This window comes from Apodemus sylvaticus, chromosome 1 (assembly GCF_947179515.1).
Source record: "Apodemus sylvaticus chromosome 1, mApoSyl1.1, whole genome shotgun sequence".
In the NCBI taxonomy this organism is placed as follows: domain Eukaryota; kingdom Metazoa; phylum Chordata; class Mammalia; order Rodentia; family Muridae; genus Apodemus; species Apodemus sylvaticus.
Genome location: NC_067472.1, coordinates 198,161,880 through 198,189,036, shown reverse-complemented (window position 1 = coordinate 198,189,036; position 27,157 = coordinate 198,161,880). Strand labels below are relative to the sequence as shown.

General features: G+C 39.5%; 1 protein-coding gene across 1 annotated transcript in view; it reads right to left on the bottom strand.

Moving 5' to 3' along the window:
- Positions 1–26,528, bottom strand: part of LOC127670216 (STAM-binding protein-like) — a 57,619-nt gene extending 31,091 nt beyond the window's left edge. The window contains exon 1 of the mRNA XM_052164629.1: positions 26,516–26,528. Coding sequence (XP_052020589.1) covers positions 26,516–26,528 — 13 coding nt within the window. The remainder of the gene's footprint in view (positions 1–26,515) is intronic.
- Between the last annotated feature and the right edge of the window lie 629 nt (positions 26,529–27,157).

Below are 27,157 nucleotides of genomic sequence, written 5' to 3'. Positions count from 1 at the left end.
GGCACATTCAGCAAACATTAGCAGCCTATAAGCATAGTTAATGTGACACAGTGCCAGTTGGTCATTTCAACACCCAGGAGGCATCAGATAGACCCACAGATCCTTGAGGAAACAGGATGGACTCCTGGACTTAAACTAGAAAAAAAATACAGTGGTCTCAGTCTTTCATTCCCAATATTAATCTTTGCTCACATAGCACTTTTGTGTATTCCTTACTGGGAGTTTACCACCTCACCTCAGACATCACTAGGCAATGAGAGGAGATACTGAGGGTGCTCAGTTCTAGGTGCTGATGAGCCCTGGGCACCTAGTGTCATGATGCACTGAAAGATGCTAGTAAACTGCTTCAACGCTCATGTCTGTCCAAGATTCAAGATTCACTGCCTTGTCAGAAACTATGCTTGAGAAGAGGATATGACCAGAAATTCAATCTGGGAAGCTGATGTATGGGAGAAAATGTGACAGTTTGGTAAGAGAGTCTTGTTTTTTGAAAAGGGAAGAAATGAGAGGAGATTTATTATGACCTCAAGAGGAAGCCTTCATTTTACTGGAAACCACCAATGGAAATCCAAGAGAACCCCTGTTGTAGTATGTGTACAACAAATGGAGTGCAAACTGTGGTGCCTCAACTCATCTATAAATCTAAGTTTTGTAGTTGTGGAACAGTAATTGATGTACCTACTAAACATTCAGTCTTCTGAAGATCAATGAAATCATGTCCAGAAAACCACTCCCTAGTAGCTGAGCTCCTGTATATCTCCTTATATTCTGTTTCATTAATTTTAAGGCCAATCAGGATTGGTGAGACTTTTCCATCTTCCCCTTACTAAAGTCAAAGCACCCTTGTCACTGAGGCGGGAAGAACTATTTCATGGTGACAGTTTTACAATCTATTTTTCACTCTTCCCATGCAATACAATGAACAGTTTGGAGAAATCCCTAAGGATGGTTAACCACACAGAAGCCAGGTAGTCAACAATCCTCTGGTGACTGTGAAGCTACAGGAATGCCTACCTCTCTCCCATAGAACTCAATAAGCATGGCCACCCATCAGAGACAAACCTGTGACTGTTTATATCAAGGGAGATTTGAAAATCAAAATAGCTATCAATTCAGATACACACTGATTTTCAGCCCTCTTTTCTTCCACTATGAGCTGGACCTTGTGTGCCATTATATTTCCTTATTTATAACACCACCATTTTGGTCCTCATATCTTTGAATCACAAGAAAAAGTCTGTGTGGGCAGTGCCAGAAATCTGATGAAATAATAACATCCTCAAGTTCTATAGCTGTCAACAAAGAGGAAAACCCTGAATAGAAAAGCAGACTGAACAAAAAAAAGTTTTGGAGAAACGGAGTATAAACTGCAGGTTCTCACGTGAGGAATTTGTGGTAGAGCACAAAGGCTGCTTCCTTTTGTCCACAGTGATCAAGGTCAGCTGCCATTTTGTAGAAGTGTTTGCTCAGGCTCGTATAAAATGCCAGTGAAAAATTCTTATTTATTTCGATGTTCTGCCCAAGAGCACTTAGAAGTTGGAACCGCTCTTGGGGAACAAGAGTGGCATTATCATGCCTGGCGATGTTCTAAGACAGAAAAGAGAAGACAGCAAACATCAAAACACTTTGCCTGGCATTCTGCCATTCCAGCTTTCTAGCACAATAATGCTCCCCCCACACACATTTATGTTTGTATATCTGTGTCAGATTCACAAACTTCTCTCCCTAAAGAAATTAGAGTGAATAGAACACCCCAAGTGTCAATTCAACTTCATAAATTTAGTGAATAATCATACTTTGGTATGTCTTATTATGCTAGTAAAGCGATAGATTTGGGATTAGGAATGTCTCTTCTGATTATAAACATAATGCAAAGGAGCTCTGAGGGAATGTTCAAGTTAAGGAGTTGGGTTACAAATAGGCTATTTATTGAAATCAGGACCAGAAGACTTTACATAGCTGTGAGTGGTTGTGTACACATAGGAGGGTTATGCATTTGCATGATCATGAGGAATGAAAACTAAGATCCTGATGTTTGAGAAGTTGAGAAACTAAGGCTGAGGATCTTGAGTAGGCCATACAGGCTTTGAGAACTCTGAGCCCCTTGGACCACAGCATTGTACAAGGCTGTCTTGGGTTAGAGTGTTTGAGGGCAGTGTTCAATATAGTTCAATGTAGACTAATTGGACAGAGCATTGACCTGTTTTCTCTGATCCCAGTGGAAATATAAGGAAATAATGATATACTACCAGTTGGGTGAAAACATTTGAGAATCACTAGTCTAAACACAGAAAAAGACATTGAGGTTTTAAATTTGCCTCTAAGAATTCCACGCAAATTACCTTTATTTGTAACTGTGTTGAGACCACACTTGTTGTTACTGTACACAAAGATTCATCATTGCCTAGACTCTGTTGGTCTGAGTGCCTAGGGTTCAGGAGGTTCCCACCTGTCACAAGATGAACAATAAGTTAGGAAAGGAGATACTTTGCTTCACTGTGAATTAATGTTATATTAATATATGCATTGCTAAATAAACCACTGTGCCACAGTAAATCAATCTCCATTAAAAATTCCTGGTAATCCCCTACATTGCTGCAAAAAGCCTTTCCAGGACCAGGGCTCTCTTCTTTCTCTCCTAGTTTCTTTTTGGGAATGATTTGATATGTGCCAGGACAGAGAAGTGGGAGGAATTGATTGGGGAACAGGCAAAGGGAAGAGGGCTTATGGGACTTATGCTGAGGGCCAAACTGGGAAAGGGAAAATCATATATAATATAAACAAAGAATATAGAAAATAAAAAGGAGAAAATTCCTATATATGATAAGTGTTGACTTAAGTCCATATTTCAATTAAAATTGTAAATTTATTACTCTGCAGTATGGGTTGTGTCTACCATCCTGCTTCAATCACTTAATTGTAGAATTAAAAATCTATATCTCCATGGCCCCCGAGTGCTCAGGTGGCATATCTTCACAAGTAGTGCTGGCACTTTAAAAATCTTTTAAAGATTTTGCCTGGAGGACCACAGTAGGTAATATAGTTTCTCTGTGTCCTAGACATGACACACAGTCACATTTTCTGTCCTGAAGTTTCCATTCAAACCATAAAGATCTGGTCCATGAGAGTTGTGCTCTGAGTCCCCAATAGGACACAGCTGCAAATCCTGGCAGGTCAGCCAGGACAACCCTGTCCATAGAGGGTTGGCAGATGTGGCAGCCAGTTTCCCTCCCATCACAACACTGCTACTGAAGAGCACTGCAGTTCAAAGGTTAATGTGGAAACTGAGTGCAGGATGGCTACCACAATGAGACATCTTGGCTTTGTTCCTGTGTACACCCCAGCTTTCTGCTTCTCTGGAAAACCTCCCATGAACTACCTGGGTGCTTTCTCTACATTGTGCTCTCCTAAGCACTCTACCTCTAGGTGGCCCAGAGCCTGTTACTTTGCTACTATGGAATGTGAAGATCCTTATAATGAAAGAAGGAATGCTCTGTCCAAAATCATGAGCTCAGATCAATCAAGGCCAAAATTGACACTAGGGCACCAGGTTTTAGTTCAGTACATTCCCTATGCTTCCACACTGTCTGGACTTCTCAAAATATATGGGAATATCAGCTAAAGAAATGTTAAATTTTTTTACTTACCAGATATTTTCAGGTTTGTAATATGAACACAGTTTGGGAAAATAGGTTTGTCCTTACCATAAGTACCCCAAGGTGATTCAGGTTTTGATTGGCTAGTATGTAGAATAGTATCATGAAATAGTACTGGTAGTTTTAGCCAAAAAATTCCAGCTTCAGGTGACACACACATATCAGTGATGTAAAACAGAGTCTTTAGGGATTCCTGTCTCATATTTGTAGCTTTATAATTCTGTGTGGTTACAAAGATTATATTGTGTCTAGTGAGGTAAATGATTATAAAGCTGGGAAATTGCCTTTAGCATGATGCCTAATACTGAAGAGAATCCAGATCAAGATGATTTCTCCAGTTCCTGTGTATGCTCCAGGTCAGAGTAAAAGAAAGTCTCTAGCACACACAGTCTGACCCATTTGTCACCGGTGAACAACAAGTGCTCAGAAAGAATTCTATTTCTTTTTATTAATGATTTGACTTCATGGCCAGAGTTTACTTATATTTCATCATTCTTTCTAGAATGGACATAAACTAGCATCAATCTCTCTGCCTTTGCCACCTGGGTACTAGAACTTTACACTTGAGTCCAGACATTGCACTAAGAATTGGTTCTACAACATATACATAGAATTCTCATTTTCTTAATTGTAATGTATCATCAGTATTTAGGGTCTAGGAAGACAAAAACTAAACATGAAAATGGTTTTTCCTGATAAGCTGATCCTCCTAGTCAAACCCTGCCCCAGCCTCAGGTTTCTTCCTGATCTCTTGACCTATATGTTCATTAAATCCTTCAATGTTTGCCATGTACTCAGCGATTTGTACCCACTGTTCCTTTTAAAATGTATTTTTAATATCATTTGGCTGCCTTGAGTATTCAGTGCTGAGCTTCCTGTGTTACATGGTTAACACCTCTATATTCTGTCCTCTCCTTTCATCTATTCTTTCATATTCTCTTCTCCTTCAGTTTTGGCCCTTTTTTATTTTCTTCACCATCTCTATGTAGGCGGTGTGATCTTTATATAAATGGTCCCTAGCTTGCCTTCTCAAGAGTATCCTTACTGGCCTGTGATCAACCCTTCAGTCTCAGATGTTTTCAGACAAGATTCCAAATACTGAGAATGCTAATTTTTAAAATGGATTTCATTATATTTCTGGAGTAACTGTCTTATAGCCCCAGACTGGTTCTTTTGAAGTTACTGTCCAATAGACACTCTCATGTTCTCCTTGGTCCTCATGCCTCTGGTTCCCAAGGACTGATATTAAGACTATGGGAGACTACTCTAGCTAATAACATTAGGAGTTTGTTTGTGCTAACAATCATGGATATGTAATTGTCTTAACCATTACCAAATTTGAGTGGCAACCTACTCCATCAGTAAGGTACCCTTCATTAACCCCGTGTGTAGCACCAAGGAGAACACAGCTGTTCCTGTGCCCTGGAATGTAACAAACTGTTCTTTTGTCAGAGAAATACTTTTTTCCACATGACAGCATGAGAGAAAACAAATGTGCAACCATGGAGGAGAAAAGTTCATCTACCCAGTTGGCAAAAATTAGTCAATCTAAGTTGCTAATTGAACAGTGGAAGATGTCTTATTGAATCTCCTCATTTCAACATTACTCTTAAAGAAGCCAACTTTGCAGTACTATCGTGGAAAACTATGTAGTCTGTCAACAAAAGAGAAGCATCTTGGGCCTCAGTTCTCCTGTGTCTATACACAGTTCTCTCTCTGCTTCAGTTGAAACAGCCCAAGAACTATCTGGATTCCTTCTCTATCACCTCCTCCTAAAGACTCAATTCCCTAGAGAGCCCTAGAATCTGCCAGCAAGTAGATAAGTAAAGGTTCAGTTACAAAGTTACAACCCTAGGAAATGTCAGAGCCAAGACCTTAGTTAGGGCACAGTCTTGTCCTTCAATACTTTCTGAACAATTCTGCCTTACTTTAATGGTTCCTTATTTGAGGGACTGTCAAATACACACGTTAGTTTCTTTTCCTCCCTGACATTGTGGAGGCATGAAGATGAGTAGAGGTATAGGATTTGGATAAAGAGATGATAAACAGGTTATTGGGATTCACAAGCAAAATTCACATGTGCCTGTTGAAGCAGTTCAACTAAACACTGAGCCAGACTTGTTTACTCAGCTCCATGGTAATCTCAAGATTCTATTAGGAGCTGATGGGATGAGAGGGAATCTGATGTGATTAGGCAGATGAAAGACAACAGTAATCTCAGAAATTAGAGAAATGACACCCTTCACACTAGCCACAAACAATATAAAGTATCTTGGTGTGACTCTAACCAAACAATTGAAAGATCTATATGACAGGAACTTCAAGTCTTTGAAGAAAGAAATTGAAGAAGACCTCAGAAGATGGAAAAATCTTCCTTGCTCTTAGATTGGCAGGATTAACATAGTAAAACTGGCCATCTTGCCAAAAGCAATCTACAGATTCAATGCAATCCCCATCAAAATCCCAACTCAATTCTTCATAGACTTAAAAAGAGCAATTCTCAAATTCATCTGGAATAGCAAAAAACCCAGGAGAGCTAAAACTATTCTCACGAGTAAAAGAAGTTCTGGGTGAATCAGTATCCCCAACTTCAAGCAGGAATACAGAGCAATTGTGTTAAAAACTGCGTGGTATTGGTACAATGACAGGCAAGTAGATCAATGGAATAGAACTGAAGATCCAGAAATGGACCCACAGAATTATGTTGACTTGATTTTTGATAAAGGAGCAGAAAATATCCAGTAGAGAAAAGATAGCCTCTTCAACAAATGGTGCTGATTCAATTGGAGGTCAGCATGCAAAAGAATGCACATTTATCCATTCTAAAAAACTTGTACTAAGCTCAATTCCAAGTGGATCAAGACTCTGAAGAAGGAAATGGAAGAAGACCTCAAAAAATGGGAAAACCTCCCATGCTCATGGATCGGTAGAATCAATATAGTTAAAATGGCCATTTTGCCAAAAGCAATATACAGATTCAATGTAATACCCATCAAAATCCCAACTCAATTCTTCACAGAGTTAGAAAGAGCAATTATCAAATTCATCTGGAACAACAAAAAACCCAGGATAGCTAAAACTATTCTCAGCAACAAAAGAAAATCTGGGGGAATCAGTATCCCTAACCTCAAGCAATACTACAGAGCAATAGTGTTAAAAACTGCATGGTATTGGTACAGTGACAGGCAGGAGGATCAATGGAACAGGATTGAAGATCCGGAAATGAACCCACACACCTATGGCCACTTGATCCTCGACAAAGAGGCTGAAAACATCCGATGGAAAAAAGATAGCCTTTTCAACAAATGGTGCTGGTTCAACTGGAGGTCAGCATGCAGAAGAATGCGAATTGATCCATCCTTGTCTCCTTGTACTAAGCTCAAATCCAAATGGATCAAGGACCTCCACATAAAGCCAGACACTCTGAAGCTAATAGAAAAGAAACTGGGGAAGACCCTTGAGGACATCGGTACAGGGAGAAAGTTTCTGAACAGAACACCAATAGCATATGCTCTAAGAGCAAGAATTGACAAATGGGACCTCATAAGGTTACAGAGTTTCTGTAAGGCAAAGGACACCATCAAGAGGACAGATCGGCAACCAACAAATTGGGAAAAGATCTTCACCAATCCTACATCAGATAGAGGGCTAATATCCAATATATATAAAGAACTCAAGAAGTTTGACTCCAGAAAACCGAACAACCCTATTAAAAAATGGGGTACAGAGTTAAACAAACAATTCTCACCTGAAGAACTTCGGATGGCAGAGAAGCATCTTAAAAAATGCTCAACTTCATTAGTCATTAGGGAAATGCAAATCAAAACAACCCTAAGATTTCATCTTACACCAGTCAGAATGGCTAAGATTAAAAATTCAGGAGACAGCAGGTGTTGGAGAGGGTGTGGAGAAAGAGGAACACTCCTCCACTGCTGGTGGGGTTGCAAATTGGTACAACCACTCTGGAAATCAGTCTGGCGGTTCCTCCGAAAACTGGGCACCTCACTTCCAGAAGATCCTGCTATACCACTCCTGGGCATATATCCAGAGGATTCCCCACCATGTAATAAGAATACATGCTCTACTATGTTCATAGCAGCCCTATTTATAATTGGCAGATGCTGGAAAGAACCCAGGTATCCCTCAACAGAAGAGTGGATGCAAAAAATGTGGTATATCTACACAGTGGAGTACTATTCAGCCATTAGAAACAATGAATTCATGAAATTCTTAGGCAAATGGATGGAGCTAGAGAACATCATACTAAGTGAGGTAACCCAGACTCAAAAGGTGAATCATGGTATGCACTCACTAATAAGTGGTTATTAACCTAGAAAACTGGAATACCCAAAACATAATCCACACATCAAATGAGATACAATAAGAAAGGAGGAGTGGCCCCTGGTTCTGGAAAGACTCAGTGAAACAGTATTCGGCAAAACCAGAACGGGGAAGTGGGAAGGGGTGGAAGGGAGGACAGGGGAAGAGAAGGGGGTTTACGGGACTTTCGGGGAGTGGGGGGGGGGCTAGAAAAGGGGAAATCATTTGAAATGTAAATAAATTATATCGAATAAAAAAATTAAAAAAAAAATAAAGAACCTCCACATAAGACCAGACACACTGAAACTAATAGAAATGAAACTGGGGAAGACCTTTGAGGACATGGGCACAAGGGAAAATTTCCTCAACAGAACACAAATAGCTTATGCTCTAAGATCTAGAATTGACAAATGGGACCTCTTAAAACTACAAAATTTCTGTAAGGCAAAGGACATTGTCAAACGGACAAAACATCAACCAATAAATTGAGAAAAGATCTTTACCAACACTGTATCTGACAGAGGGCTTCTATCCAAGATATACAAAGAACTCAAGAAATTAGACTCCAGAGAGCCAAATATCCCTCTTAAAAATGGGGTACAGAGCTAAACAAAGTTTTCACCTGAGGAATATTGAATGGCTGAGAAGTAACTAAAGAAATATTCAACATCCTTAATCATGAGGGAAATGCAAATCAAAACAACCCTGAGATTTCACCTCACACCAGTCAGAATGGCTAAGACGAAAAAGTTAAGAGAAAACTGGTGCTAGCATGGATTTTGAGAAAGAGGAACACTCCTCCATAGCTGGTGGGGTTGCAAGCTGGTACTACCGCTCTGGAAATCAGTCTGGCAGTTCCTTAGAAAACTGGGAATGATACTTCCAGAGGGCCGACTATAACATTACTAGGCATATACCGAGAGGATTCCAAAGCATGTAGTAAGGATACATCCTCCACTATGTTCATAGCAGCTCTATTTATAATAGCCAGAAGCTGGAAAGAACCCAGAAGTCCCTCAACGGAGGAATGAATACAGAAAATGTGGTATATATACACAATGGAGTACTATTCAGCCATTAGAAACAATGAACTCATGAAACTCTTACACAAATGGATGGAACTGGAGAACATCATCCGAAGTGAGGTATTACAATCTCAAAAGAACACTCATGGTATGCACTCACTGTTAAATGGATATTAACCTAGAAGCTTGGAGTACCCAAGACACAATGCACATATCAAATGATGTCCAAGAAGGAAGGAGTAGCCTTCGGTCCTGTAAAAGATCAGTGCAGCAGTGCCTGGGAATACCAGGACAGTCAATTGGGAAGTTATGGATTGTGGAACAGGGAGAGAAGAAGGCTTATGAGGTTTTTGGGGAGGGGGGATCCAGGAAAGGGAAAATCAATTGAAATGTAAATAACAAATATATCAAATTAAGGAAAAAAGAAAGGAAAAAAAGTGTGTGCCACCACTGCCTGCTTCTTTGTAAAACCTCACATGAACTACCAGGGTGCTTTCTCTATACTGTGCTCTCTTAACCACTCTATATATGTACTCACAGGTCAGGCTGTTAGTTTTGCTACTATGAAATGTGAAGATTCTCATAGTGTAAGAGGGAATGCTCTGTCCAAAATCATAATCTCAGATATATCAGGGCCAAACTGACACTTGGCACTAGATTCTCATTCAGTACATTCCCTATGCATCCATACTTTCTGGACTTCTCAAAATATGTGGATATCAGCTAAAGAAATGTTCTGATTTCCATCCATACCAGGTTGGCAATGTGAACACAGTTTGGGAAAACAGCTTTGTACTTATCCTAGGGACCTCAAGAAGATTCAGGTTTTGATTGGCTAATAGGTGTAATAGTATCACGAAACTGTACTGGTACTCTATCCCAAGAATTACTAGTTGGGGAGGCACAAGTTTATTAGCGATATACAACTGTGTCTTTATGGATTCCTGTCTTATCTTCGTAGATTTATAATTCCTTGTTACAAAGATTATACTGTGTCTAGTGAGGTAAATGAGTATAAAGCTGGGAAATTTGCTTTAGTTTGATCTCTAATACTAAAGAATATCTAGATCACCATGATTTCTCCAGATCCTGTGTATGCTCAAGGTCAGAGTAAAACAAAATCTCCAAACATAAGTTCTCAAAAAAAAAAATTCTAATTCTTTTTAGTAATAATTTGACTTCATGGCCAGGGTTTGCCTATAATTCATCATTCTTTCTAGAATGTGGATAAACTACCATCAATCCTTCTGCCTATGCCACCTGGAAGCTAGAATTTTACTCTTGAGCCCAGACATTGCACTAAGAATTGGTTTACAATATATGCATAGAAAGCTCATTTCCTAATTGTAAAGCATCATCAGGGTTTAGGGACTCAGAAGACAATATCTAAACATGAAATGTGTTTTTCCTGATAAGTTAGTGGTTCTAGTCATATCCTGTCCCAGCCTCAGCATCATTCCTGAACTCTTGACCTATATTTCATTAAATCAATGTTTGCCATGTACTCAGTAATTTTTAGCCAGTGTTCCTTTGAAAATGTATTTATTAATATCATTTGTCTGCCTTGAGCATTCAGTGGTGAGCTTCCTGTGTTACATGGCCAACACCCCTATGTTCTGTCTTCTCCTTTCATCTATTCTTCATATTCTCCTCTCCAGCAATCTTGCCCCATTTTTTTCATTTTCTTCACTGTCTCTAGGTAAAGGTGGTGTGATCTTTTTATAAATGGTCCCTAGCTTGCCTTCTCAAGAGTATCAGTTTGCTTACTGCCCTGTGATCCACCCTTCCTTCTTAGTGGGTGTCAGATGTAAGATAGCTACTACTGGGAATGCTAATTTTTAAAATTCATTTCCTTTTATTACTCGAGGAACCGTCTTATAACCCCTGAGTGACACTCTTGAAGTTACTGTCCAAGAGAAACTCTCATGTTCACATTGGTTCTCATGCCTCTGGTTCCCAAGGGTGGACATTAAAGGTGTATGCCACCATACTCTAGCTATTCACAATAGGAGTTTGTTTGTAATGACAATCAAGGAATGTAATTATCTTAAACCATTTGCGAAAATTGAGTGGAAACCTCCTCCATTAGTAAGGTGCCCATCTTCAACCCAGTGTGCATCACCAGGGTGGACACAGGTGTTCCTGTGCAGGTGAATGTAACAAACTATCCTTTTGTCAGGGAAAGACTTGTTTCCACCTGACAGCTTCAGAGAACACAAATGTGAAACTATGTAGGAGGAAAATACATCTACACAGTTGGCACAAACTAGTCAATCTAAGTTGCTAATTGAACAGTGGAAGATGTTTTATTGACTCTCCTTATTTCAACATTACTGTTGATCAGCTAATCTTTGAAGTACTATTGTGTAATACTCTGTAGTCTGTCATCAAAAGAAAAGCAACTTGGGCCTCAGTTCTCCTGTGTCTATACACAGTTCTCTCTCTGCTTCAGTTGAAACAGCCCCAAGAACTATCTGGATTCCTTCTCTATACCCTCCTCCTAAAGACTCAGTTCCCTAGAGAGCCCTAGAATCTGCCAGCAAGTAGATAAGTCAAGGTTGAGGACAAAGTTACAACCCTAGGAAAGGTCAGATCCAAGACCTTAGTTAGGGCACAGTCTTGTCCTTCAATACTTTCTTTCCAATCCCACCTTATTTTGATGATTCCCTATTTGAGAGACTTTCAATTAAATAAACATTTTAGTTTCTTTCCTACCTGACATCGTGGAGGCAGGAAGACAAGTAGAGTTATAGGATTTGGATAAAGGGATGGTAAACGGGTTATTGGTATTCACAAGGTAAAGGGGTTATTGAGATTCACAAGCACAAGTCACGTGTATGCGTTGAAGCAGTTCAACTGAACACTGAGCCAGACTTGTTTACTCAGCTCTATGGTAACCTCAAGATTCTATTAAGTGCTGATTGGCTGAGAAGGAATCTGATGTCAGAAGGCAGATGAAAGCCAACAGTAATCTCAGAAGCCATGTTTTAAAAGGGACAGACTTGACATCATGCTAGAAAGCAAGCCTGTAGGGCAGCCCGACATGGCTGAAATGATGGCAGCTATAAGCACAAAACCCAAAGATGGTAGTTCCTATTTCCTGGGCTCTTAGTTAAGAAAGAGTGTCACACATTTCTTGCAAGTGTTAATAAGACACTTATCATTGAAATGTGATTATACATCCAGATAATATTAGTGTATGTTATAGTCAAAGATATGTCCTCAGTGGGTGTTTATTTGCTGTTTAATTGCTGTGAAGAACCACCATGACTGGGGAATTTCTTTGAACAGCAAGTATTTAATTGGGGCTTCCTTATAGATTTACAGATAGAATCACTGATGTCATATCAGAGTTTTTCTGTAATAAACCAAAGAGTACAGAGGCAGAGATAGAGACAGAGAGAGAAAGAGAGAGAGAAAGGGAGAGAGAGAGAGAGAGAGAGAGAGAGAGAGAGAGAGACAGACAGACAGACAGGCAGAGAGACAGAGGGACACAGAGACAGAGAGACAAACAGACTGAGAGAGATAGACAGAGAGATAGAGACAGAGACAGACAGAGAAAAAGGGAGACAGAAATAGGATAGAATGAGATAGAGAGACAGCGACTGACAGAGAGAGATGGAGACAGAGACAGACATAAGGAGAAACAGAGTTTCTCCATTCAGGTCCTGTTACTGGTATCTTGAATCTTAAAACCTACCCCCAGTGAAAGACTTCCTCCAAGAGTCTCCCCTAGTGACCTACCTCCTCTAATATATACTTCCAGACTCCCATTGACACATCCCATCCTACAGTACCCCAAGTTTCATTCTTCTAAAAATAAGCACCATAATTTCAACTGGGCCATACCTTCTGACCTTCCATACAGTTCATTACAGGAGACTAATGATGCAAATATATAAGTCTGTGGGGCTGTTCTCATTCAAATCATCAGGAAATGGAAGAAGAAGGAGAGAGACCTCTAGGCTGAACAAAGATATTACTGTTGAAAGTTTGTCATTTAATCTCACTGGGCAATTTCCAAGAACCAAAGCATGGTCCTAGATTGAGAAGATCCTTTAGGGAAAATGTTATATATTTACATAGTGGCAGATTAGATATTTTAAAAAATAATGACATCATGACATTTGCAGAAAAAACTTTGGCAATAAAAAAAACCATCCACAGTGACATAACCAAGATCCAGAAACATACATATTATATGTATTCACTTACATCTGGATAGTAGTCACTAAAGGATACTAACCAACCTTTAATCCATACATCCAGAGATAGGATATGAAGAAATGAACTAGGATGGATACATGCATCTCCATGGAAGTGAGAGATTGATTAGATTTTACAGGTGACCTATGTGAAAGACAATGGACACAGTCCCTGAGGAATAGGAAGGGAGCTAAGGGAAAGGAAGAGAATCCTGGGAGATATAGGTTCAGTTGCAGTGGCATTTGAGGCATAACATGGAAACCCAGTGTACTGGAAATCCTAAATTATAGGAAGGCAATCTTAGTGATTTCTACTGATGGGGGATACAGAGTCTCTACTGGCCACTTTTTGTCACCAATAAGGCTTCCATGAAAAGTGACTGCATTGCATTCATTTGAGTTGTTCTGCAAGGTCATCCCATGGAAATATACAAACAACCCAGGCTGTTGCTAAGACAAATGTTTACTCTTTGCTAACTGAGAGTAGAGTTCAATTGATTAGGCCAACACCTACTCAGCACATTGAAATTGAAGTTGAGCAGATGCATGCTTCAAACCTTTACCCTTATGTTCTAGTTTCTTTGTTGTAGGAGAGTTCTCTGTTGGCCACCAAAAGAGAAACAAATACCAATTCAGCCACAAAACCCTTGACCTACAGTATTTTCTGTTGAAAGTCTGTTATTCAGTCTCATTGGGCAGATATGCTAGGGCAGTAGTGTCAGAGAACATCTAGGAATAATATAGAAATGTCTGATTTGACTTAAGGCCCAATTAATTAGATAGAATCCATACAAGACACTGCTTAGGTGACAAAAACATAGAGTGTAGATGGCCAGAGACCTAGTTTAAAATCAAATACTACTGCTCTAAACAATTAAATAAAAGAAACAATCTAACAGTCCAATTCTTCTAATCCCACCGATCAATTCCCTATTCAGCCATTATAAGAAAGACTTCCTCCTGCAGCAAATGGGAATATATATAGAGTTCCATACCAATATATTATGGGGGTAGAGAGAGAGAGACAGAGACAGAGACAGAGACAGAGTCAGAGAGACAAAGAGACAGAGACAGAGAGAGTGACAGAAACAGAGACACAAAGACAGAGACAGAGAATGAAAAGCACAGTCCTTTGTGATGTGTGTTCATCCATCTCCCTACACAGACCCATTCATACATTAGGGAACTGTGTGAAATATGATGGCAAGATACTGTCAAAGCAGACAAAATGAAAGAAGAACAATGCCCTCCAATTCACTTGAGCAAAGCTAGCATGAACTGGGAGAAGCAGAAAGAACTGGGCCTATACAGATCCTTTGCAGGACATCTGCAAACAAATGTAGCTTACTTTTTCTTTTTTTTTTTCCAGATAGGGTTTCTGTGTGTAGCCCTGACTGTCATGGAACTCACTCTTTAGACCAGGCTGGCCTCGAACTCAGAAATCCACCTGTATTTGCCTCCAAAGCACTGTCATTAAAAATATGTGCCTCCACTGCCTGCTTCTCTGTAAAAATTCCCCTGAATTAGCTGGGTGCTGTCTCTATACTGTGCTCTCTTAAGCACTCTATATCTACTTGTGCTCACAGGTCAGCCTGTTACTTTTGCTACTATGAAATGTGAAGATCCTTATAGTGAAAGGGAGAATGCTCTGTCCAAAATCATAATCTCAGATATATCAGGGCCAAAATTGACACTTGGCACTAGATTCTCATTCAATACATTCCCTATGCATCCATACTTTCTGGACTTCTCAAAATATGGGGATATCAGCTAAAGAAATGTTCCCATTTCTTTCCATACCAGACATTGTGAGGTTGGCAATGTGAACACAGTTTGGGAAAACAGCTTTGTACTTATCATAGGGACCTCAAGATGATTCAGGTTTTGATTGGCTAATAGGTGGAATAGTATCAAGAAACTGTACTGGTACCTCTATCCCAAGAATTACCTGTTGGGGATGCACAAGTTTATTAGTGATATACAACTGTGTCTTTATGGATTCCTGTCTTATCTTCGTGGATTTATAATTCCTTGTTACAAAGATTATACTGTGTCTAGTGAGGTAAATGAGTATAAAGTTGGGAAATTTGCTTTAGTTTGATCTCTAATACTAAAGAATATCTAGATCACCATGATTTCTCCAGATCCTGTGTATGCTCAAGGTCAGAGTAGAACAAAATCTCCAAACACAAGTTCTCAAAAAATTCTAATTCTTTTTAGTAATAATTTGACTTCATGGCCAGGGTTTGCCTATAATTCATCATTCTTTCTAGAATGTGGATAAACGACCATCAATCCTTCTGCCTATGCCACCTGGGAGCTAGAATTTTACTCTTGAGCCCAGACATTGCACTAAGAATTGGTTTACAATATATGCATAGAAAGCTCACTTCCTAATTGTAAAGCATCATCAGAGTTTAGGGACTCAGAAGACAATATCTAAACATGAAATGTGTTTTTCCTGATAAGTTAGTGGTTCTAGTCATATCCTGTCCCAGCCTCAGCATCATTCCTGAACTCTTGACCTATATTTCATTAAATCCTTCAATGTTTGCCATGTACTCAGTAATTTTTAGCCAATGTTCCTTTGAAAATGTATTTATTAATATCATTTGTCTGCCTTGAGCATTCAGTGGTGAGCTTCCTGTGTCACATGGCTAACACACCTATGTTCTGTCTTCTCCTTTCATCTATTCTTTCATATTCTCCTCTCCAGCAATCTTGCCCCATTTTTTCATTTTCTTCACTGTCTCTAGGTAAAGGTGGTGTGATCTTTTTATAAATGGTCCCTAGCTTGCCTTCTCAAGAGTATCAGTTTGCTTACTGCCCTGTGATCCACCCTTCCTTCTTAGTGGGTTTCATATGTAAGATAGCTACTACTGGGAATGCTAATTTTTAAAATTCTTTTCCTTTCAGTACTCGAGGAACCGTCTTATAGCCCCTGAGTGACTCTCTTGAAGTTACTGTCCGAGAGAAACTCTGATGTTCACATTGGTTCTTATGCCTCTGGTTCCCAAGGGTGGACATTAAAGGTGTATGCCACCATACTCTAGCTATTCACAATAGGAGTTTGTTTGTAATGACAATCAAGGAATGTAATTATCTTAAACCAATTGCCAAAATTGAGTGGAAACCTCCTCCATTAGTAAGGTGCCCATCTTCAACCCAGTGTGCATCACCAGGGTGGACACAGCTGTTCGTGTGCAGGTGAATGTAACAAACTATCCTTTTGTCAGGGAAAGACTTGTTTCCACCTGACAGCTTCAGAGAACACAAATGTGAAACCATGTAGGAGGAAAATACATCTACCCAGTTGGCAAAAACTAGTCAATCTAAGTTGCTAATTGAACAGTGGAAGATGTTTTATTGACTCTCTTTATCTCAACATTACTGTTGATCAGCTAATCTTTGAAGTACTATTGTGTAATACTCTGTAGTCTGTCATCAAAAGAAAAGCATCTTGGGCCTCAGTTCTCCTGTGTCTATACACAGTTCTCTCTCTGCTTCAGTTGAAACAGCCCCAAGAACTATCTGGATTCCTTCTCTATCCCCTCCTCCTAAAGACTCAATTCCCTAGAGAGCCCTAGAATCTGCCAGCAAGTAGATAAGTCAAGGTTGAGGACAAAGTTACAACCCTAGGAAAGGTCAGATCCAAGACCTTAGTTAGGGCACAGTCTTGTCCTTCAATACTTTCTTTCCAATCCCACCTTATTTTGATGATTCCCTATTTGAGAGACTTTCAATTAAATAAACATTTTAGTTTCTTTCCTACCTGACATCGTGGAGGCAGGAAGACAAGTAGAGTTATAGGATTTGGATAAAGGGATGGTAAACGGGTTATTGGTATTCACAAGGTAAAGGGGTTATTGAGATTCACAAGCACAAGTCACGTGTATGCGTTGAAGCAGTTCAACTGAACACTGAGCCAGACTTGTTTACTCAGCTCTATGGTAACCTCAAGATTCTATTAAGTGCTGATTGGCTGAGAAGGAATCTGATGTCAGAAGGCAGATGAAAGCCAACAGTAATCTCAGAAGCCATGTTTTAAAAGGGACAGACTTGACACCATGCTAGAAAGCAAGCCTATAGGGCAGCCGGACATGGCTGAAATGATGGCAGCTATAAGCACAAAACCCAAAGATGGTAGTTCCTATTTCCTGGGCTCTTAGTTAAGAAAGAGTGTCACACATTTCTTGCAAGTGTTAATAAGACACTTATCATTGAAATGTGATTATACATCCAGATAATATTAGTGTATGTTATAGTCAAAGATATGTCCTCAGTGGGTGTTTATTTGCTGTTTAATTGCTGTGAAGAACCACCATGACTGGGGAATTTCTTTGAACAGCAAGTATTTAATTGGGGCTTCTTTATAGTTTTACAGATAGAATCACTGATGTCGTATCAGAGTTTTTCTGTAATAAACCAAAGAGTACAGAGGCAGAGATAGAGACAGAGAGAGAAAGAGAGAGAGAGAGAGAGAGAGAGAGAGAGAGAGAGAGAGAGAGAGAGACAGACAGACAGACAGACAGACAGGCAGGCAGGCAGAGAGACAGAGGGACACAGAGACAGAGAGACAGACAGACTGAGAGAGATAGACAGAGAGATAGAGACAGAGACAGACAGAGAAAAAGGGAGACAGAAACAGGATAGAATGAGATACAGAGAGACAGAGACTGACAGAGAGAGATGGAGACAGAGACAGATATAAGAAAAAAAAGAGTTACATTCAGGTCCTGTTACTGGTATCTTAAATCTCAAAACCTACCCCCAGTGAAACACTTCCTCCAAGAGTCTCCCCTAGTGACCTACCTCCTCTAATATATACTTCCAGACTCCCATTGACACATCCCATCCTACAGTCCCCCAAGTTTCATTCTTCTAAAAATAAGCACCATAATTTCAACTGGGCCATACCTTCTGACCTTCCATACAGTTCATTACAGGAGACTAATGATGCAAATATATAAGTCTGTGGGGCTGTTCTCATTCAAATCATCAGGAAATGGAAGAAGAAGGAGAGAGACCTCTAGGCTGAACAAAGATATTACTGTTGAAAGTTTGTCATTTAATCTCACTGGGCAATTTCCAAGAACCAAAGCATGGTCCTAGATTGAAAAGATCCTTTAGGGAAAATGTGATACATTTACATAGTGGCAGATTAGATATTTTAAAAAATAATGACATCATGGCATTTGCAGAAAAAACTTTGGTAATAAAAAAAAAATCCAGAGTGACATAACCAAGATCCAGAAATATACATATTATATGTATTATTCATTTACATCTGGATAGTAGTCACTAAAGGATACTGACCAACATTTAATCCATACATGCAGAGATAGGGTATGAAGAAATGAACTAGGATGGATACATGCATCTCCATGGAAGTGAGGGATTGATTAGATTTTACAGGTGACCTATGTAAAAGACAATGGACACAGTCCCTGAGGAATAGGAAGGGAGCTAAGGGAAAGGAAGAGAATCCTGGGAGATATAGGTTCAGTTGCAGTGGCATTTGAGACATAATATGGAATCCTAGTGTACTGGAAATCCTAAATTATAGGAAGGCAATCTTAGTGATTTCTACTGATGGGGCATACAAAATCTCTACTGGCCACTTTTTGTCACCAATAAGGCTTCCATGAAAAGTGACTGCATTGCTTTCATTTGAGTTGTTCTGCAAGGTCATCCCATGGAAATATACAAACAACCAAGGCTGTTGCTAAGACAACTGTTTACTCTTTGCTAACTGAGAGTAGAGTTCAATTGCTTAGGCCAACACCTACTCAGCACATTGAAATTGAAGTTGAGCAGATGCATGCTTCAAACCTTTACCCTTATGTTCTAGTTTCTTTGTTGTAGGAGAGTTCTCTGTTGGCCACCAAAAGAGAAACAAATACCAATTCAGCCACAAAACCCTTGACCTACAGTATTTTCTGTTGAAAGTCTGTTATTCAGTCTCATTGAGCAGTTCTACCTGCCAGATATGCTAGGGCAGTGGTGTCAGAGAACATCTAGGTATAATATAGAAATGTCTGATTTGACTTAAGGCCCAATTAGTTAGATAGAATCCATACAAGACACTGCTTAAGTGACAAAAACATAGAGTGTAGATGGCCAGAGACCTAGTTTAAAATCAAATGCTACTGCTCTAAACAATTAAATAAAAGAAACAATCTAGCAGTCCAATTCTTCTAATCCCACTGATCAGTTCCCTATTCAGCCATTTTAAGAAAGGCTTCCTCCTGCAGCAGGTAGAATCACTGATGTCATATCAGAGTTTTTCATGATAAACCAAAGGATGCAGAGAGACAGACACAGAGACAGAGACAGAGAGACAGACAAACAGAGAGACAAACAGAGGGACACAGAGACACACAGAGAGAGACAGAGACAGGGACAGAGACAGAGACAGACATTCTGAGAGAGATAGACAGAGAGATAGAGACACAGACTGAGACAGAAAGAGAGAAAGTGAGACAGAAACAGGATAGAATGAAATACAGAGAGACAGAGACAGACAAAGTGAGGAGATAGAGACAGAGAAAGACTAACAGAGACAGACAGACTGCAAACAGAAGGCAGACAGACAGAGACAGATTATGAAAAACACAGCCCTATGTGATGTGTCTCCATTAATCCTCCTACCCAGATACATTCATATATCAGGGCACTGTGCAGAATGGGAGGGCAAAATGATGTCAAAGAAGACCGAATGCAAGAAAAGAAAAACAGAGCCCTCCAATTCATCTAAGCAAAGCTAGCATGAAATGGAAAAGAGAAGCAGAAAGCACTGTGCCTTTTTCTTGTTCCATTTAGCTTTGAATTTCATAATTTATTCATTCATGTAAATGTCTATGTAATGCTCTATAGTGTAAATGTACCACATTTTGTTTACCTGCTTTTCAGTTGAGCACCATATAGGTTGTTCCAAACTTCTGGTTACTGTGAACGCTGTAGCACTGAACAGGTTTGAATAAGTGTATCTGTGATAGGAAGAAGTATCTTTTGGGTAGTATAACTGCATCTTGAAATAGAGAAATCCACATGTTCTTGAGTTATTGCCACTGTGTGGCTCAGTGTTAGAACACCTATTTTCTGGCTTTAGAAACAGCAATCACAGTACTCATTGTGTAGCACCTGGGCAGACAAGATATAATTCCTATTAACTAAACCCTGAGTGAGTTTTATACTGTAGATCATAGAAGAGGAAGGTAATGGAGGCTTCTTCCTTCTGACTGCTACCAGTACACACTCTAGGGGGTTTGGTAATTCTAAGATTCAATATGAACAGGAGGAATTGGTATGAGTTGCTTCCCAGGCTGATAATGTGAGTTACTCCCGGACTCACATGGTGGAGAGAAAGGACTGATCTTTTTACCTCTATATGCATGCTGTGGTGCCTGTTCACATATATACCCGCAGATACAAAGTAAGTAAAAAGTACCTCAAACAAGTTTATTTAGTATACATTTAGCAAGTAATATTAAATATGATAACAAGTTGCATCAATTTAATAACAGTTTCATAGTTTTTGATAATTGTGATATATATTCAGAATCCACTACCTTGGTCATTTACTTTGGAAAAGGATTCTACTTAATTCTTTACCTCAGAAAGGTACACACTCCTGACCCCTTTTCTCAGATGTTTATTACAATGTAATTGGGAAAATGTTTGAGCCTAGATTCCATATTATGTTCCTTGCACATCAAAAGATTTAGGCTAAGGTGCCTATGAACACGGCAGACACATGTCACAGGCAGGATGTGGATGAGGCAGGTGGAAGTCATTCAGTCATTTTTATCTCAGAGTCATTTGAAACCTCCAGGCATAGATAAATGCAGAAAAATATTCCTTTGCAGGATGAGATGTAAAAGGACTTCAACCTGATTGCTGTCAAATTCTCCAGCCTTCACTGTCTACACGGCTGTTGCCATTGGTTTCTGAGATCTCACTAGATTACCCATAGAAAACTGGAATACCCAAAACATAATCCACACATCAAATGAGATACAAGAAGAAAGCAGGAGTGGTCCCTGGTTCTGGAAAGACTCAGTGAAACAGTATTTGGCAAAACCAGAACGGGGAACTGGGAAGGGGTGGGAGGGAGGACAGGGGAAGAGAAGGGGGCTTACGGGACTTTCGGGGAGTGGGGGGGGGGCTAGAAAAGGGGAAATCATTTGAAATGTAAATAAATTATATCGAATAAAAAAAAACATTTATTGATAATAAAAAAAAAAAAGGACTTCAACCTGATTGCTGTCAAATTCTCCAGCCTTCACTGTCTACACAGCTGTTGTCATTGGTTTCTGAGATCTCACTAGATTACCCATTAAGTCGTGCTTATTGGATCATAGGGTTTTTCCGTGCATCCCTCCAACTAATTCTAGATTTGGCCTATAATTCCGTTTTTAAAGGGTAAGAAATATAAAGTCAAAATTAGTTCCAATAGCCACTTGCATCCTGGATCCAATTTTCAATATCAGATGCAATTTTTTGCATCTTTTGGAGCAGTCCTCATCTGCCTCCCAAGGCCTGGAGGAATCATAGGTATCCCCTGGTCTTCAGTCCTTGAGTTGGACGTCAGATGCAGCTGGGACTCATTGGCAGTACATGAGTGCCATATTTCCTGAATGTGTTTAGAATTAATAATGTCAAAAATCAATATTATCTGTCATAGGTTATGATGTATTAATTAGAAAATAGATATTCTAACTTGTATTGAACTGTGGATTAACTGTATAGTTAATAATGACTCATATGTTTATTTGAAAATAATTAGAAGATTAAAGTGTTTTAACAGAAACCAATGAAAATGCTTGAAACAATGGATTGATTACTGATGCTAATTTGGAGTTTCCATAATGTAGATTATTTATTTACACAAGATATAATATCTCACTGATGTTTAGAATTGGTAAAATTCACTGAAAAGCATTTTCTTAAAAAAGCCTGAATATCAGGCGGATCAATGGAATAGGATTGAAGATCTAGAAATGAACCCACACACCTATGGCCACTTGATTCTCAAAAAAGGGGCTGAAAACATCCAATGGAAAAAAGATAACCTTTTCAACAAATGGTGCTTGTTCAATTGGTGGTCAGCATGCAGAAGAATGTGAATTGATCCATCCTTACCTCCTTGTAGTAAGCTCAACTCCAAATGGATCAAGGACCTCCTCATAAAGCCAGACACTCTGAAGCTAATAGAAAAAAAACTAGAGAAGACCCTTGAGGACATCAGTACAGGGGGAAAGGCCCTGAACAGAACACCAATAGCTTATGCTCTAAGATCAAAAATTGACAAATGGGACCTCATAAAATTACAAAGTTTCTGTAAGGCAAAGGACACCATCAAAAGGACAAATCAGCAACCAACCAATTGGGAAAAGATCTTCACCAACCCAACATCTGACAGAGGGCTAATATACAATATATACAAAGAAATCAAGAAGTTAGACCGCATAAAACCAAATAATCTTATTAAAAATGGGGTACAGAGCTAAACAAAGAATTTTCACCCAAAGAACTTCGGATAGCTGAGAAGCATCTTGGAAAATGCTCAACATCATTAGTCATTAGAAAAATGCAAATCAAAACAACCCTGAGATTTCACCTCACATCAGTCAGAATTGCTAAGATTCAAAACTTAGGAGACAGCACATGTGGGCGAGGATGTGGAGAAAGAGAAACACTCCTCCATTGCTGGTGGGGTTGCAAATTGGTACAAACTTCTGGAAATCAGTCTGGCAGTTCCTCAGAGAACTGGGCATGTCACCTCCTGAGGACCCTGCTATACCACTCCTGGGCATATACCCAGAGGATTCCCCAGTATGTAATAAGGACACATGTTTCACTATGTTCATAGCAGCCCTATTTATAATAGTGAGAAGCTGGAAAGAACCCAGGTATCCCTCAACGAAGGAATAGATAAAAAAAAATGGAGTACTATTCAGCCATTAGAAACAATGAATTCATGAAATTCTTACACAAATGGATGGAGATGGATAACAGCATACTAAGTGAGGTAACCAAGTCTCAAAAGATCTATCACCGTATGCACTCACAAATAAGTGGATATTAGCCTAGAAAATTGGAATACCCAAAATATAATCCACACACAAATGATGTCCAAGAAGAACAGAGGAGTGTCCCCTTGCTATGGAAAGACGCAGTGTAGCAGTATAGGGCGATACCAGAAGAAGGAAGTGGGAAGGGGTGGATGGGGTGTAGGGGAAGGGAAGAGGGCTTATGGGACTTTCAGGGCGTGGGGATCCAGAAAAGGGGAAATCATTTGAAATGTAAATAAAAAGTATATCGGAAAAAAAGCCTGAATATTGAGTATTGAAATATGAGTATCAGAAAATCTAATTTTGTGTCTTTGATGCGTTAGGGTGTTCCAGCAATCATTCAAGATAACTGAGACCTTTTAATACAATTCTGTTATGTATTTTGGCACATGCTATTTTAATGTTCTTTGGATGATTGGCTGCTAGACCCATTCTATTTCCTGGCTCTTTGAAACAATGCAGCCATAATCATGCATGTGCTAGTATTTGTGGGGAATTGTTTTGACAAGAGTTCTCTTGCCTTTTGGTCAGGAATTGCAGCTACTGAGAATGTCTCCTTAGGCCTATTAGAATCTTGAAGCACTTGCTTTTCAAAGCAAAGATGAAGAAAGGTATACAGTAATTAATAAACAGGGATTGAGAACTATGGTTTCATGATTTATACAGTGTCAAGTTGACCGGAATCATCTATGAATTCAGAGACACTTGCTTCTGGTTTATGTGTTAGAGGTTTTCTAGATGGAATGAAAAGATCCAAGTGTTCCAGTCTGAATGTGGGAAGTGTGTGTTCCTTGACCTGGAAGCTGAGGTTGAATAAACAGTAGCAAAGGAGATGGCCACCAGAGGAGTGCATCCCTTCTTCTTTGTTCCCTTTCTGCAAGGCTAAAATGCTGTGCTCCAGCATACTCTCCTCCCAGCCATGATGTTCAGAATCTTCTGCAGCAATGAGCACTGTTTTTGCTGGCTGACTCCCAAGCTCATGCTTAGTTGCCCCGGAACTCCTTCCAAGGAATGGTGGACAATGTCCACAGTTGCATGGGTCCTCCTTCATCAATTAACAACCTCTCATACACATGCCTAAAGACCATTTTCATCTTAGTGATCCATAGCTGCTATACTTTTCTCAGACAGGGACAAGATATCCTCAAAGTTAACACTGACATATTTTAATGAGATTCTTTTAAGTACAAGTGCACATTTTATTTCAACATTCTTCATATGATGGTCAACGATGCTCATTCTTTTACCTGACTCTTTTAAACATGGCAACAATAAATATGTATGTGAAATTATGTATTGCAAAGCTGACTTAAAGTCCTTCCACTAGAGATGGGGAAGTTGTATACGTAGACCAGATTTCATTTTTATTGCTAGTTTCTTCAATAACTACCTTATAGATTGCCATTCTATACTCTACTGATCATCAACACAATGGCCTTTCCTTCAAATCCCTGCCCTGTGTTTTGTCTCTGTTTCTCCTGGCTTGGGTATTTTGATATCCCTTCTAAGAAAGACTCGAGTATACACACTTTGGTCTCTCTTCTTGAGCTTCATGTGGTCTGTGAATTTTATGTTGGGTATTCTGAGATTCTGGGCTAATACCCACTTATCATGGAGTACATACAATGTGTATTCTTTTTGATTGTGTTAGCTCACTCAGGATGAAATTGGCTAGTTCTAGCCTTTTGCTTAAGGCTTTCATGAATTCACTGTTTTTAATAGCTGACTAGTGCTCCATTGTGTAAATGGACCACATTTTCCGCATCCATTCCTCTTCTGAAGGACAATTGGATTCTTTCCAGCTTCTGGCTCTCATAACTAAGGCTGTTATAAAATTAGTGGAGCATGTGTCCTTATTACAAGTTGGAGCATCTTCTTGGTATATGCCTAGGAGTAGTATTGCTAGGTACACTGGTAGTACTTTGTCCAATATATTAAACGAACCTCCAAACTGATTTCCAGAGTGATTGTTCTGGCTTGCAGCCACAGCAGCAGAGGAGGAGTGTTCCTCTTTCTCCATATCCTTGCCAGCATCTGCTCTCACCTGAGTTTTGCTCTTAGCCATTCTTACAGATTTTGAGGGAATCTCGGGGATGTTTTGATTTGCATTTCCCTCATTATTAAATATTTTGAACATTTCTTTAGGTGCTTTTTAGCCATTCAGTATTCCTCCCTCAGCAAGTCTTTGTTTAGCTCTGTGCCTCATTTTTTAATAGGGTTATTTTGTTCACTGGATTCTAAGTTCTTGAATTCTTTGTATATATTGGATATTAGCTCTGTATCAGGTGTAGGACTGGTAAAGATTTGCCTAATATGTTGGTTGCCATTTTGTCCTATTGCTAGTAGGTGATGGGGGAGCACCATCATAGAGGCAGGGGCAGGGGGATAGGACAGGGATTTTATGAGGAGGAGACATGGAAAGGGGAAACATTAGAAATGTAAATATAGAAAATATTAAAAAAGAACAAAAGCATTATTAAATAACATGTTCTGCATATAAGAAAACTGTATAAATGTTTGCTTCTTATATAAAATCCTAAGTTTAATGATTCCCCCCCCCCAGTGATAAGAATACAACCGTGTAGGTATCTAATTTTTTTTTTATTATTCGATATAATTTATTTACATTTCAAATGATTTCCCCTTTTCTAGCCCCCCCACTCCCCGAAAGTCCCGCAAGCCCCCTTCTCTTCCCCTGTCCTCCCACCCACCCCTTCCCACTTCCCCGTTCTGGTTTTGCTGAATACTGTTTCACTGAGTCTTTCCAGAGTAGGTATCTAATTTATAGGTCTGTTTATTACTCAAAGTTTGTAAGCTTAGACATCAAACCAGTAGTTCCTTCTCAAGTTCCATGTGTCTGACAGAAGGACAAAAAGGCTACAAGGCTTTGGTAGTGAGATGACAGAAAATATTTTCTGTTACAGTAAGTCCATTATTTTCTTCTTAGAAGGTATCCAGGAGAGTGAATGTCATAGCTTAGTGGCTTCTACAATAATACAGACTCCTTCCTTACTCTATACTACCAAAATAAAGTATTGTAAAGCATTGTTCAATAAATATTATTCTTTCATATTACCCCAAGACACGATTAGAAATTATGAGTTCAAAAAGTGAAAATTGAGACCCCTCACACCTGTCTCTGATTCTGGTTACATCACCACTGCTGTACAGCACCTCAGAAGATCTACTTCAAAATTGCCCACTTTTAAGATCATCTTTGCCCACACACTTACCTTTTATCCGCATCTGTAATGTGATGACTGGGATAACAAGTTTGCAAGGTCAGATGAGCTGTCTCGCCACCACAGAACTCACATTGGAGGGAAGAAGCTAGTGTGTCCTGTGTGTGACTGGCACTACATACAGTGTGACCACCTGACAAAGCATGCTCATCCACACATGACAGAGAACTATAATTGTGGTTGAGTAGAACTAATCATGTGAGTCTGACCATCCATGGAAGGTGTGCCCAGGTCTGCCTGGGCTGCTTGTTGGGCAGTTTAGCAGGATCAAATGTGGAATGGCAGCACAGAGCAAATGATCCCATGTCCTGTCTGTACTTAAGCAATGAAACCATGAATGCAGACACAGAAAGTTTTAGATTGCACGTTGGCTTTTGTTGTGGTTTTACACTGCATGCTGGATTGATGACCACACAGAGAAAAGGAAATGTTTTATTGGTTGGTTAAACTTTCCACCAGAGTGCAACTTCCACAAAGCAAGGCCTTTGTGCAGAGTTGGCTCTGCAGTTCAGATGGATTTCTCATGGACAAAATCCTGAGAAATGTGTCACTAAATGTCACCCAACTGCCTTTCCAGTCATTGTGTGTGAAGGAAATTATTTTGTTCAAACAAGAAAATGTGGAAAGACTATT